The sequence below is a fragment of the Pongo pygmaeus genome, chromosome 14, assembly GCF_028885625.2.
Source record: "Pongo pygmaeus isolate AG05252 chromosome 14, NHGRI_mPonPyg2-v2.0_pri, whole genome shotgun sequence".
Taxonomy (NCBI): domain Eukaryota; kingdom Metazoa; phylum Chordata; class Mammalia; order Primates; family Hominidae; genus Pongo; species Pongo pygmaeus.
In genome coordinates, this window is record NC_072387.2 from 101,257,150 (window position 1) to 101,270,273 (window position 13,124).

General features: G+C 39.1%; 1 protein-coding gene across 4 annotated transcripts in view; it reads left to right on the forward strand.

Moving 5' to 3' along the window:
• The window catches only part of GPC5 (glypican 5), a 1,461,148-nt gene that overhangs the window by 37,928 nt on the left and 1,410,096 nt on the right, over positions 1-13,124 (forward strand). For all 4 annotated transcript variants that reach the window (XM_063651046.1, XM_054446639.2, XM_063651047.1 and 1 more), the window contains exon 2: positions 12,610-12,771. In XM_063651046.1, coding sequence (XP_063507116.1) covers positions 12,610-12,771 — 162 coding nt within the window. The remainder of the gene's footprint in view (positions 1-12,609; positions 12,772-13,124) is intronic.

Below are 13,124 nucleotides of genomic sequence, written 5' to 3' on the forward strand. Positions count from 1 at the left end.
ACATTTGCTGAGGAGTGCTTTACTTCCAAATATGTGGTCAATTTTGGAATAAGTGTGGTGTGGTGCTGAGAAGAATGTATATTCTGTTGATTTGGAGTGAAGAGTTCTGTAGATGTCTATTAGGTCCGCTTGGTGCAGAGCTGAGTTCAATTCCTGGATATCCTTGTTGACTTTCTGTCTCGTTGATCTGTCTAATGTTGACAGTGGGGTGTTAAAGTCTCCCATTATTATTGTGTGGGAGTCTAAGTCTCTTTGTAGGTCTCTAAGGACTTGCTTTATGAATCTGGGTGCTCCTGTATTGGCTGCATATATATTTAAGACAGTTAGGTCTTCTTGTTGAATTGATCCCTTTACCATTATGTAATGGCCTTTGTCTCTTTTGATCTTTGTTGGTTTAAAGTCTGTTTTATCAGAGACTAGGATTGCAACCCCTGCCTTTTTTTGTTTTCCATTTGCTTGGTAGATCTTGCTCCATCCCTTTATTTTGAGCCTATGTGCGTCTCTGCACATGAGATGGGTTTCCTGAATACAGCACACAGATGGGTCTTGACTCTTTATCCAATTTGCCAGTCTGTGTCTTTTAATTGGAGCATTTAGCCCATTTACATTTAAGGTTAATATTGTTATGTGTGAATTTGATCCTGTCATTATGATGTTTGCTGGTTATTTTGCTCGTTAGTTGATGCGGTTTCTTCCTAGTCTCGATGGTCTTTACAATTTGGCATGTTTTTGCAGTGGCTGGTACCGGTTGTTCCTTTCCACATTTAGTGCTTCCTTCAGGAGCTCTTTTAGGGCAGGCCTGGTGGTGACAAAATCTCTCAGCATTTGCTTGTCTGTAAAGTATTTTATTTCTCCTTCACTTATGAAGCTTAGTTTGGCTGGATATGAAATTCTAGGTTGAAAATTCTTTTCTTTAAGAATGTTGAATATTGGTCCCCACTCTATTCTGGCTTGTAGGGTTTCTGCCGAGAGATCCGCTGTTAGTCTGATGGGCTTCCCTTTGATGGTAACCCGACCTTTCTCTCTGGCTGCCCTTAACATTTTTTCCTTCATTTCAACTTTGGTGAATCTGACAATTACGTGTCTTGGAGTTGCTCTTCTCGAGGAGTATCTTTGTGGCGTTCTCTGTATTTCCTGAATTTGAATGTTGGCCTGCCTTGCTAGATTGGGGAAGTTCTCCTGGATGATATCCTGCAGAGTGTTTTCCAATTTGGTTCCATTCTCTCCGTCACTTTCAGGTACACCAATCAGACGTAGTTTTGGTCTTTTCACATAGTCCCATATTTCTTGGAGGCTTTATTCATTTCTTTTTATTCTTTTTTCTCTAAACTTCTCTTCTCGCTTCATTTCATTCATTTGATCTTCCATCACTGGTACCCTTTCTTCCAGTTGATTGCATCAACTACTGAGGCTTGTGCATTTGTCATATAGTTCTCGTGCCTTGGCTTTCAGCTTCATCAGGTCCTTTAAGGACTTCTCTGCATTGGTTATTCTAGTTAGCCATTCGTCTAATTTTTTTTCAAGGTTTTTAACTTCTTTGCCATGGGTTTGAACTTCCTCCTTTAGCTCGGAGTAGTTTGATAGTCTGAAGCCTTCTCTCAACTCATCAAAGTCATTCTCTGTCCAGCTTTGTTCCATTGCTGGTGAGGAGCTGCGTTCCTTTGGAGGAGGAGAGGAACTCTGATTTTTAGAGTTTCCAGTTTTTCTCCTCTGTTTTTTCCTCATCTTTGTGGTTTTATCTACCTTTGGTCTTTGATGATGGTGACTTACAGATGGGGTTTTGGTGTGGATGTCTTTTCTGTTTGTTAGTTTTCCTTCTAGCAGTCAGGACCCTCAGCTGCAGGTCTGTTGGAGTTTGCTGGAGGTCCATTCCAGACCGTGTTTGCCTGGGTATCAGCAGCGGAGGCTGCCAAACAGCGGATATTGGTGAACAGCAAATGTTGCTGCCTGATTGTTCCTCTGGAAGTTTTGTCTCAGAGGAGTGCCCGGCCTTGTGAGGTGTCAGTCTGCCCCTACTTGGGGGTGCCTCCCAGTTAGGCTACTCAGGGGTCAGGTACCCACTTGAGGAGGCAGTCTGTCCATTCTCAGATCTCAAGCTGCATGCTGGGAGAACCACTACTCTCTTCAAAGCTGTCAGACAGGGACATTTAAGTCTGCAGAGGATTCTGCTGCCTTTTGTTTGGCAATGCCCTGCCCCCAGAGGTAGAGTCTACAGAGGCAGGCAGGCCTCCTTGAGCTGCAGTGGGCTCCACCCAGTTCGGGCTTCCCAGGCCGATTTGTTTACCTACTCAAGCCTGGGTAATTGCGGGCGCCCCTCCCCCAGCCTCGCTGCTGCCTTGCAGTTTGATCTCAGACTGCTGCGCTAACAATGAGCGAGGCTCCATGGGGGTAGGACCCTCTGAGCCAGGTGTGGGATATAATCTCCTGGTGTGCTGTTTGCTCAGTTGGAAATGCAGAAATTACCCATTTCCTGTGTTGCTCACGCTGGGAGCTGTAGACTGGAGCTGTTCCTATTCGTCCATCTTGGCTCAAGACCCTTCCCAGGCTCTTTTGAAGGCTTCCTTCTGTTCCAATTCATATTGGCATGACTCCGGCTTTGTGTTGGCCAGTGGTTCTCAACCAGAGATGGTTATACCCAACGGGGGGGGGACATTTAGCAATGTCTAGAGACATTTTGATTGTTATAGCTGGTGTGTGTGCATACACATGCTAGTGGCATCTAATGGGTAGAGTTCAGGAATGCTGCTAAGCATCTTGCTGGGTTCAAGACAGCTCCCTGAGAAAAAAAAGAATTATCTAGCCCCAAGTATAAATAGTGCTAATATTGAGAGACCTTCTAAACTTTATTAACTAAACTTTCTCCTTAGGTGATCTTATAAAAATCTTCAGTATTTGATACCATCCTTTGTTTCAAGTGCCCCAGTTTATACTTTCAATCTGCATCTTTTTCCTGGGCTGCAAACTTGCATATTCAAATATTATTTCTGTATCTTTAACTGGATGTCTAATAATCTTCTTATTTCCAAAGCTGAATTCTATTTTTTTTTCCTTGCAAACCTGATGCTTGTGTATTCTCCTTTTCTCTTGATGGTACTCATAATTTATGCAGTTTCTCAGGTGAAATCTAAGGATTATCCTTGATTCCCCTCTCTCTATCATCTGCCAAGTCTTACTCAAGGCATTGCTCTCCAGGTTATCTTCTACGTTCAGTATATATATCTAACTTGTCCTCTTCTTACTTTCACCCTAATCCTAACTCTCATTTGCAATACAGAAACTCTGATTCTCAAAATAACCATTAGAGTGAAATTTTAAGAAAAAATAAAATCAAGTTATTCCTGTCATTGTAATCAAGTTGCTATCATCATTGCAATAAAATTCTTCTACAAGGCCCCATATGAACCAACCTCATCTCCTGTTTTTTCTCCCCTTTGTTTACATCCTGGGATTCTTGCCTTTTCCTTTTTTCTTAGATTTTTATTAATTTGACTATAATGTTCTTAGACATGATTTTCTTTGCATTCATTTGGCTTGGGGTTCAAGGAGCTTCTAAAATTTGTTAATTTGTGGTGTTCATCAAATTTGAGAAATTTACAGTAATTTTTTCATGGAATATTTTACCAGCCCTGTTTTCTCTCTCTTCTTGCCTCTGGGACTCCAATCTTACCTATGTTATACTTTTTGCTATTATCCCACAGGTCCCTAAGGCTTGTTCCTTTCATCCGTCTATCCATCCATCTATTTATTTTTAATCTTTTTCTCTGTCTTCTTCAGATTACATATTTTCTCTTCTTTTTTTTTTCTTTTTTTTTTTTGAGATGGAGTCTCGCTGTCACCCAGGCTGGAGTGCAGTGGCGCGATCTCGGCGCACTGCGGGCTCCGCCTCCCAGGGTTCGTGCCATTCTCCTGTCTCAGCCTCCCCAGTAGCTGGGACTACAGGCGCCCACCACCTTGTCTGGCTAATTTTTTTTGTATTTTTAGTAGAGACGGGGTTTCACCGTGTTAGCCAGGATGGTCTCGATCTCCTGACCTCGTGATCCGCCTGCCTCAGCCTCCCAAAGTGCTGGGATTACAGGCGTGAGCCACCGCGCCCGGCCAGATCACATATTTTCTATGGATCTATCTTCAAGTTTACTGACCTCCTCTGTCAACTCTACCCAGCTTTCAAGCTCATACAGTAAATTTTTTATTTCATATATTATATTTTTCAGTTACAGAATTTTCATTTTGTTCTTTTTCCTGTAGAGAATCTCTGTCCTATAATTTATTCTGAGTTTATGTTCTTTTACCTCATTGGAGATAGTTGTAATAGCTACTTTGAAGCCTTTCTCTGTTAATTCTAATATCTGGGGCTGGCCTTAATTTATTGGCTTATCTCTTGAATAGGGTCATGTTATACCGACTCTTCATATGTTCAGTAATTTTACATTGCCCCTTGGATACTGTGGATGTTATATTATTCTGACTCTGGATTCTATTATATTCCTTTGAAGAGTTTTGATATGTTTGTCTTAGGAGTAATTTAACTGGTTTGGACTCAAACTGTCACTGTGTCTCTTGGGCAACAACTATAATTTTCATTCAGTTCCTTCATCCTTAGCTTGCCAAGAGCTAGGTTGCTTATAGACTGCTCAAGTTATGTGAGGTGTGGTTCAGGGGTCAGCCAGAGGTTGGGCAGAGTTTACACAGAAACTGGGGTTCTTGCTCTCAGCCCCTGTCTTCCCTGGTATTCACCCTTCACTTTCTAGAAGCTCTGATTGCCCCAACCTCTGTCTTCTAGTTCTTCAATCCAGAAAAACTATGAGTTTTCTATTTGAGTCACTTTGTACGTGGAATATCCTCAGGCTAAAAGCCACAGAGATAGAAAACTAATCCCCTGCTTTTTTTGTTCCTTCAAATATTGACTCCTCTTCAGAATCTCTCCTCTTTTGTCCATTCTCTAGGGCTTTCAAGTCTGTTATATTTTCCCAGAGTTAATGGTTTCTATCTGTAAGATAGTGTAGCCATACTGCAAGTCAGACTGTTTTTGTTTCTTGGACATGTAAGCTTTATTTTCACTTCAGGGCAGGGAGCTTGAGTAGCCATTAAAGAGGTGTTATCAGACCTTCATTTAAGTATAAAGTCCCTTTGAATTGTGGAATAAATCATAGAAGAAAGTAGAATGGTTTGGCATGCTATTACCCTGGGAAATATTGTTGCTGTTGTATTGGCTAGATTTCTTTATATTGCAGGTGATTGGAGAACCTATGGTGGATCCAGACTTTACTCTGAGCTTGAAAATGACTATGGCATTTGCAAACCTTGCACCTTTGTACCATCAAATTCATTTTCAGCAGAAGAGAGAAAGCTTTGCTTTCCTGGGACCTCTGCTTTCCTGGATTTTCAAAGAATATTCCAGCAGGAGGCACAGATGCTGGCTAGCTCTCAGCAGATTGTTCTAGATTAATGGTCTTAAGTATTTTTTATTCTACATAGATGAAAGATTACCTGTGTCTCAGTTGAAACCCTTCTGCCATTATAAAATTTCCAAGACTCCTGTCAGTTCTTGGATGTATGCAAAGAAGATAGTCTCTGAAAAAGTAGGAGGAGCAAGTTTACCAATTATCATTTTTCTATTGTGAATTTCAAGGCCCTGTTTTCATCTGGTGAGCATTTGGTATTACATAACATGTAATATCCACTCTGGTAAATATAAGTACGTCTTATAACATGTAATATCCACTCTGGTAAATATAAGTACATCTTGATCTCAATGTATTGATACCAAAGACTCTTTTCTATGTCTACCATCAATAAAGCTAACATGTGCTACAATTATAAAAATCCTGTAAGTTAACTAGAGGAGAGGTAAATGTTGAAATAAATGGAGAATGTGTGTTATCAACCAGCAATCCTACTTTAAAAATATTTTTTATTATTAAATAAAGCACAGATACAGGAAGCCACACGAATGTATGGCTTAATAAGTTATTATAAGTTGAACACCCTTGTAACTACCACCCAGGTTGAAAGCTTGAACTTTTGTCAGTATCTTGAAAGTCCTTCCATGAGTCCCATCCTATTAACAAAATGTTTTCTTATCACTAAAGTCACCACTATACTATTTTTATAATGATTTCTTTTTTTAAAAAGTAGTTAAAAAGTAGTTTTTATCACTTTCATGTGTTGCCCATTTAAAGAACATTTGTTATTTCTTCTATGTCTCTCCTTTTTTATTGTGATAAAAATCCAGAACATGACATCTACTGTCTTAATAAATGTTTAAGTGTATGTTATAGTATTGCTAACTGTAAGCACAGTGTTGTGCAACAGATCTCTAGAACTTTATTATTTTGTATAACTCTTGTAACATACCAGGTCTCCCTCCATCTCTTTTTTTTCCTTATGTATCTGTTGAGAATCTGGACCATTTGGCTTTCAGAGTTTTCCAGTCTGTATATTGCTGATTGCATACTCATGGTGGCGTACAGAAATGTTCCTTAGTGCTTTGTGTTTCTTCCAGTTTGGCAGCTGGATTTGGAGAGAAGATCAGACTCAGGTTTGATTCCTTTGGCAAGACGTTAGTTGGTATTTGGCAGGGACTGTAGGAGGCACTTAAGGTCTGGTTGTCTCTGTCATTTTAGCAGCTACTGTTGCTTAATGCCTATATCCATCAGTTCCTTGGAGATTAATGGTGACATTCAAATTTTATTATTTCTCTTATCATTTATTATGAAGAGAGGCTTCTCCCATCTGCTGTTTCGTTATTTACTGGTACAGCTCATATCCAAAAGGAAGGATACCTATTTGCTTCTTTCTTTTTATTTACTATTTTCCAAATTAATATAATCTTCCCTCATCATCCTCTAAAGCTGACAAACTTTAAAAAATCAATACAATCCCATGGATTTAAGCATATTTGATTGGTTGTAATCCATTACGATTATTATTGAAACTCAAATTGTCTCATATTTGGCCACTGCAAGCATTTTGAGGGTGGCTTCTTTCATGAACAAAATCATGTCTCCCCAATATTTATATTAAAGCTCCCAATGTAATTGTATTTAGAGATGGGGCCTTTAAGCAGGTGATTAAGTTTACATGAGACCACAAGGGTAGGACCCTAATCCGACATGACTGTTGTCGTGAGAATAAGAGGAAGGGACACCGGGAGTCTGCATGCACAGAGAAACGGCCACGTGAGGGCACAGAGAGAAGATGGTCAGATGCAAACCAGCGAGAGACCAACCCAGTGGGCTCCCCGAATTTAAACTTCCAGCCTCCAGAACTATGAGAAAATAAATTTCTGTTGTTTAAGCTCCAGTCCATAGTATTTTGTCATGGTAGCTCAAGCAGACTAACACAGCTCCTGTGTTTTTTGATATGGCGTGGTAGTTATTTGACAGCTTCTTTGCTATCTGCTATGTAAGATGTTAGTCAGACTGTCAGACTGTCATCTGACAGATTTTCTGCCCCAGAAGAATGAGTCATTTCTTCAAGAAGCGCTGATTTCTTCTTGAGGAAATGATGCTTCAAGACCATAATCCAGGCATGAGGAATGCCCTTTGCTATCTGGTTAGTGGTTGTTTTAGGGTGTTTTCAGGGAAGGTAGGAATTATATACTTTTTAAAGGTAAAATTCTTTATGAGTTCATATTAGTACTTGTAATTCAAATTCAAGATTACAGAGTCTTACTTAACTTCTTCTTTATCATGTCTGTATCTCCGTTCTTCCACACTAACAATCCGGATTTTCAAGAATACAGGATGGAATTAGAGGATAGAATTAGAACATTCCAAAATTGCTTATTTGTTTATCCCATATTAGACTCACAACAATTTCAGATGACATAAAATACAGTTTTTAGTATTTATCCTGTTTTTTCCTTCAGGGGCTTACATGATCAATATCTCGCTTTGGTATTTGTTGTCACTATCTTTCAAATTCCTTCATTCTTTTTGATTTTTCAAAATTTTTATTTTTCATTTTCTGTTTCTCTTAAGGCATTATGTTTGTGTGATTGGCTTTTGTGTTCCTTCTGGTAAGGCTTCATTTAGAATTATTTTCTTTTATCTTTAATTTTTATCCTGAGTACTATCACCTCATATCTGAGTTTTAAAATTCTGACATATGTTGTTCTTTCATGTTTTGTGTCATTGTCTTTCAGCTTGTTTTGAAATAGTATGGCTAAGTTTTTGATCTTTTTTGGAGGGAGCATATCATTCCAGCATATTTTTTCTTGTCTATGGGATATTATTCTGTTTCTTACTCTCTTTTTTATTATGGTAACTCTGAGTATTGACCTCAATATTTTTGTTGTTCATTTTATATGAAGTTAATGTTTGTTTTTCTGAACATTTTTATTGAGACAGGCTTCAGCATAGCTTCTCTAACATTGCAGAGCTTCCTCTTTTGTTGATGTTGTATAGTGTTTAAAAATATGGCAGCTCGTTTTATGTTATTTTCTGGATTTATTTTCCTTTGCACTTTGGGCTAGACTTTCTCTATGTGTCTTGAATCCCTGTTCTGTTGAATTTTGATTTCACTTACAGCGTTTCTCTTCTGTGTGTGGTTCTGTCCTGGAAAGGAGTCCTGTTGGATCTGTTTGATTGTTTACTAGGGTGGGGACTGCTCTTGTTCCTTCTTTTCTATCATGGATCGATAGAACACATTTAATGATTGAGGGGGCAAAATTTTTCCAATTTCAGCTGCTGTAGGAGCCCTGCTTTACTTGTAGGGGATATGTTTCAAGACCCACAGTAGATCCCCGAAGCATCAGATAGAACCAAACCCAATTGCTGTCAGTCAGAACATCTTTCTATTCATGTCTTCCACCCACAAATTGAATGTCTTTTCCATCTTAACTAAGGACTTACACGCCATGGCCGTAACTTTTCTGTTTGAGTTGCGATGGCAAAACTAGCACAAATTATTTTTCCCTTCTTCACAGTTTCATGGATAGAAGATTCATTCTTATGTAGATCTTAGTAAACTTAGCATATCGTTATTTTTTCTTATTAACTGAAGAACTTTCACCTTTTCACTTAAGCGAAGCACTTTGGGCAAATCCAGATTGCTAGCATTATTACTCTTGTGCTTTGGAGCCATTTTGAAGTAAAATAAAGGTTACTTGAACACAAACACTGCCATACCAGGACAGTGTTCTCTTGACCACCAAAAGGGCTAGAAAGTGGCTAACTGGTGGGATGCATAGACAGCGGAGATCTCCTGGACAAAGGGGTGATCGACACCCCAGGTGGGATGAATCAGGAAGGCATGAGATTTCATTGTGCTATTCAGAAGAGCAAGCAGTTTAAACCTTATCAGTTTGTTTGTTTGTTTGTTTTGAGACAGAGTCTTGCTCTGTCCCCCAGACTCGAGGGCAGTGGCACAATCTCGGCTCACAGCAACCTTCACCTCCCAGCTACAAGTGATTCTCCTGCCTCAGTCTCCTGAGTAGCTGGGATTATGGGTACATGCCACCATGCCCGGCTAATTTTTGTAGTTTTAGTAGAGATGGGGTTTCGCCATGTTGGCCAGGCTAGTCTCAAACTCCTGACCTCAAGTGATCTGCTCACCTTGGCCTCCCGAAGTGCTGGGATTACAGGCATGAGCCACCATGCCTGGGCAAAATCTTATAAGATTTTTGATTCTGGAATTTCCCATTTAATATTTTCAGACTGTGATTGACTGTGGGGAACTGGAAGCATAGAAAGTGGAACCATAGTTAAATGGAGAGCTACTGTATTCTCAAGTGGGTCGCTGTGCTTTCCTGTGACTCCTGCTCACTATTTTGGGGTTCTCCTGATCTCAGATCCTTCATACATTCCTCTGTTGCATCTTTCTTCTACCCTATGCCCTGCTCTGATACTGTGAAGATCTTGTGCCTATTGCTGGTTTCTCCCCATTCTGTTTGTATTTTAAAGTTTGTGGGGATATCATGTCACCTAATTTTGTTTTTGTTTTTTGGGGGTTTGTTTTCTAGTTCTATCTGGTTTTATGTGGGGATTTGGAGATAGTGAAAACTATGCTGCCACTGCCACTGCCACCATATTTCCAGAATACCTCCTAATGTTCTTCTTTAACATATTGAAAATATACAACCATGTAGATATCTGTAAATTTCTTATGCTAGAGAACAGAAAGGAAGACGTATTAACCACTACTGCTGCTTCTGGGTGAGAATTCAGAAACATCCCCACAATTCTGGTTGAAGTCTCCTTCATTGAGGCAAATACTGTTTAATTTTTAGTTTTGTTTTTAGTACTCTGTTTCTTTTGGAGTTTGATTTTACTGTTTAGAAACATGACTGTCACTCCAGAGCCTGGGTTGTGTACTGTTGCTGTCTCATAGAATTCTGAGATCATGCCATGTTCGTCGAAGCCAGGCATTGAAATCTTCAGTTACCTCTAGTTACCATGCATAATAGTATCTGGGTTTGCTCTAGCTTTGTTTGCTTATGATGCCTGTTCTATTTACAATAGGAGCCTGGGCTTTATATCACCCAGACATCTTATTATGCCCTTTGTGCTGATACTGTGAACAAAATGTAAGAGGTGGCTCTTTCCCTGAGGATTTTGTTCATCTTGTCTGTCTTTTGGACTGATATAGTAATGTAGGGAACACATTTCCTGTCAACTCCTTTCCCTTTTCACTGTGACCCAACTCTAAATTATTTAAGCTTATCTTATAGGTGATACGGATGGAAATGTGCCAAGGAGAGATAAGTCAATCTTTGAGGGTTTGCTGCATGCGCGCCTGAGAACAGGTAGGGTAAGGGTGTCTGAGATAGAGAGAAGACCATGGAAAATGGTGCTGTGGCAAGAGAGAGCTTGGTGAACATGGAGAGCTGAAATAAGGCCAGAGTGTGATGGGAAGAGTACAATGGCCAATGTTTCCGGAGGTGAGACTGGAGAGGGAGGGAGGAAAGGACGGATCACAACTTGGAGGCCTTCACAGGCCATGTTTAGGAATTGGTCTAACACAACAGTGTTATATATCTAAATTCCAAAGAGATATTTGCTATGATCTGCTGTTATTATTCTTTTTATTCCTCAGCAGTCTTTCCTACACTAAATATGTTTATATACTTTAATATTTATTCATTAGTTATTTTCCTCAATCTCTATTATTGCTTTTCTCTGGATGCTAATTCCTCAATCCTTAAATTTAGGAATAAAGCTGAGAAGATAGCTTTTTTTTTTTTTTCCAAATAATTTTACTGTTTGAAGTAGAATTTCTCTTATGTAACTTTAGGTAAGATAAGTGAAAAACAATTGCCAAAATGTTACCTACTGTGACACTTACAGATATTTTATGTTTCTTAGCCTTTGTAAAGTGTGGAAATTCTGTCATTTGTTATTTGTCTGACTTAAACAAACTATAGCCAAAATTGTTAGAGATTTTGGTGTCCCATGTTGACAGGAAGCTCAGAGTGGTTTCATATATTTTCATCTGACCCAGAACCAACTTTTGGAAATTTGAGACCTGAGGCCAACTCTATGTGAAAAAGTAGGAAGGTCTTGAAAGGTAGCTGTTAGGTGCATGAGTCTTGTGTGTATGTCTGTTTGCATGCACCTATTTTGCTGATCTAAAATTGGTTGATGAAGAACTAACGTGGAACCTCTGAAACTCACAGAGATTAAGGGCCACAATTCTTCTTATTCTAAAGTAAGGAAATAACCATATTAGGCCATTATGTAAATAAAATTGTCCTGAGCTTTACATATAATCTAGTAGCCTTGGAATGCCCTGGGGCTCACATCAACTCTTTCCATCAGGGTTTCCTCTTTGGGCACTAACTCTTTGTGCTCCACATCTTTCCTCTCTGTCCTCTAGCATATCTGCTGTGCATAAAGGTGCTTGTTCTGGGTCCCTACCAGGATGAGAGTTTAGTGATACTAGCAAAGGTTTTTTTGTAACCATAACTCTTATATTTCATATGTTAATAACTTTGCATTTCATGCAATATACATCCTCACAGGATTCTTCTAAATATGATTGTACAACTAAAAAGTGCTTTTAAAGGAGGGAATTGTCTCTCGCCAGCTATATAGTGAGTGGAATCTTGGATGCTGAGCTTGGGCCCATGGGGGCCTTGATCTCCCAGCCTGTCATGATTGCAGAGATAGCCTACTTCACAAGCAGCACAAGCCTGATGGCAGCTGAGAAATCAGGTCAAGTTTTTTGACCTTTATGTAATATTCAAAATTCAGTTTCATTTCCCCATGAAAAGCAATTCTTTTAGTCCACGTAATTATCTATAACATATTTATTTCAAACAATTTTGGCTGAATTGATAAAATAAGCAAAAAACCCACAAAAACAAAACCTTTTTCTTGATTGAGCTCTGTACTTACATAATCGTTCATTTGCTTTCTATTGAGTGGAGATACTTAATATTTGACCAAGAAGTTAATATAATATTTGAGCAAAGAGTTAATGGTTTAGAATATTTTGTTTATGATTGTGTTAATGAACAATGGATAAAATTTCCTATGGCAAGTACTCTAGCAAATCCATTCCTCACATAGTCCTTTGTGTGCAGGACTGGTCATAACGCCTGATATATAATATGTAATACTTGTTAAATGAACAGGTAATCATTCTGAAAAATGTTGTGTGTTCCAGGACCTGATCTTCAGGTTTGCATATCCAAAAAGCCTACATGTTGCACCAGGAAGATGGAGGAGAGATATCAGATTGCGGCTCGCCAGGATATGCAGCAATTTCTTCAAACGTCCAGCTCTACATTAAAGTTTCTAATATCTCGAAATGCGGCTGCTTTTCAAGGTAAGTGGATCTTGCAACTAAGTCCTGCAACTAAGGACTGGCCGTGTTATGTAATTTGCCTAAGATAGTTACATTGGCAAACTTGGCTGGGTTTATTTCCTTGTATTTCCATAATATTCTGGTATAAAATGAGGTTTTAACTTTTTCTAACCTTCAAAACTTGTTTCTGAGGTCATTGTGGGCATATATATTGAGTTGGATTGGGGAAACTGAGTTGGACTGTTATGTTAGTGAAATGATCGTTGGAAATATATACTGCTATAGGGTTCTTCCAGGTCTGCCAACATTCTGACTCATAGCTGTACTTTAATATGAACAGACATAATTATTAGATTTCATGGAAAAGTTCTATA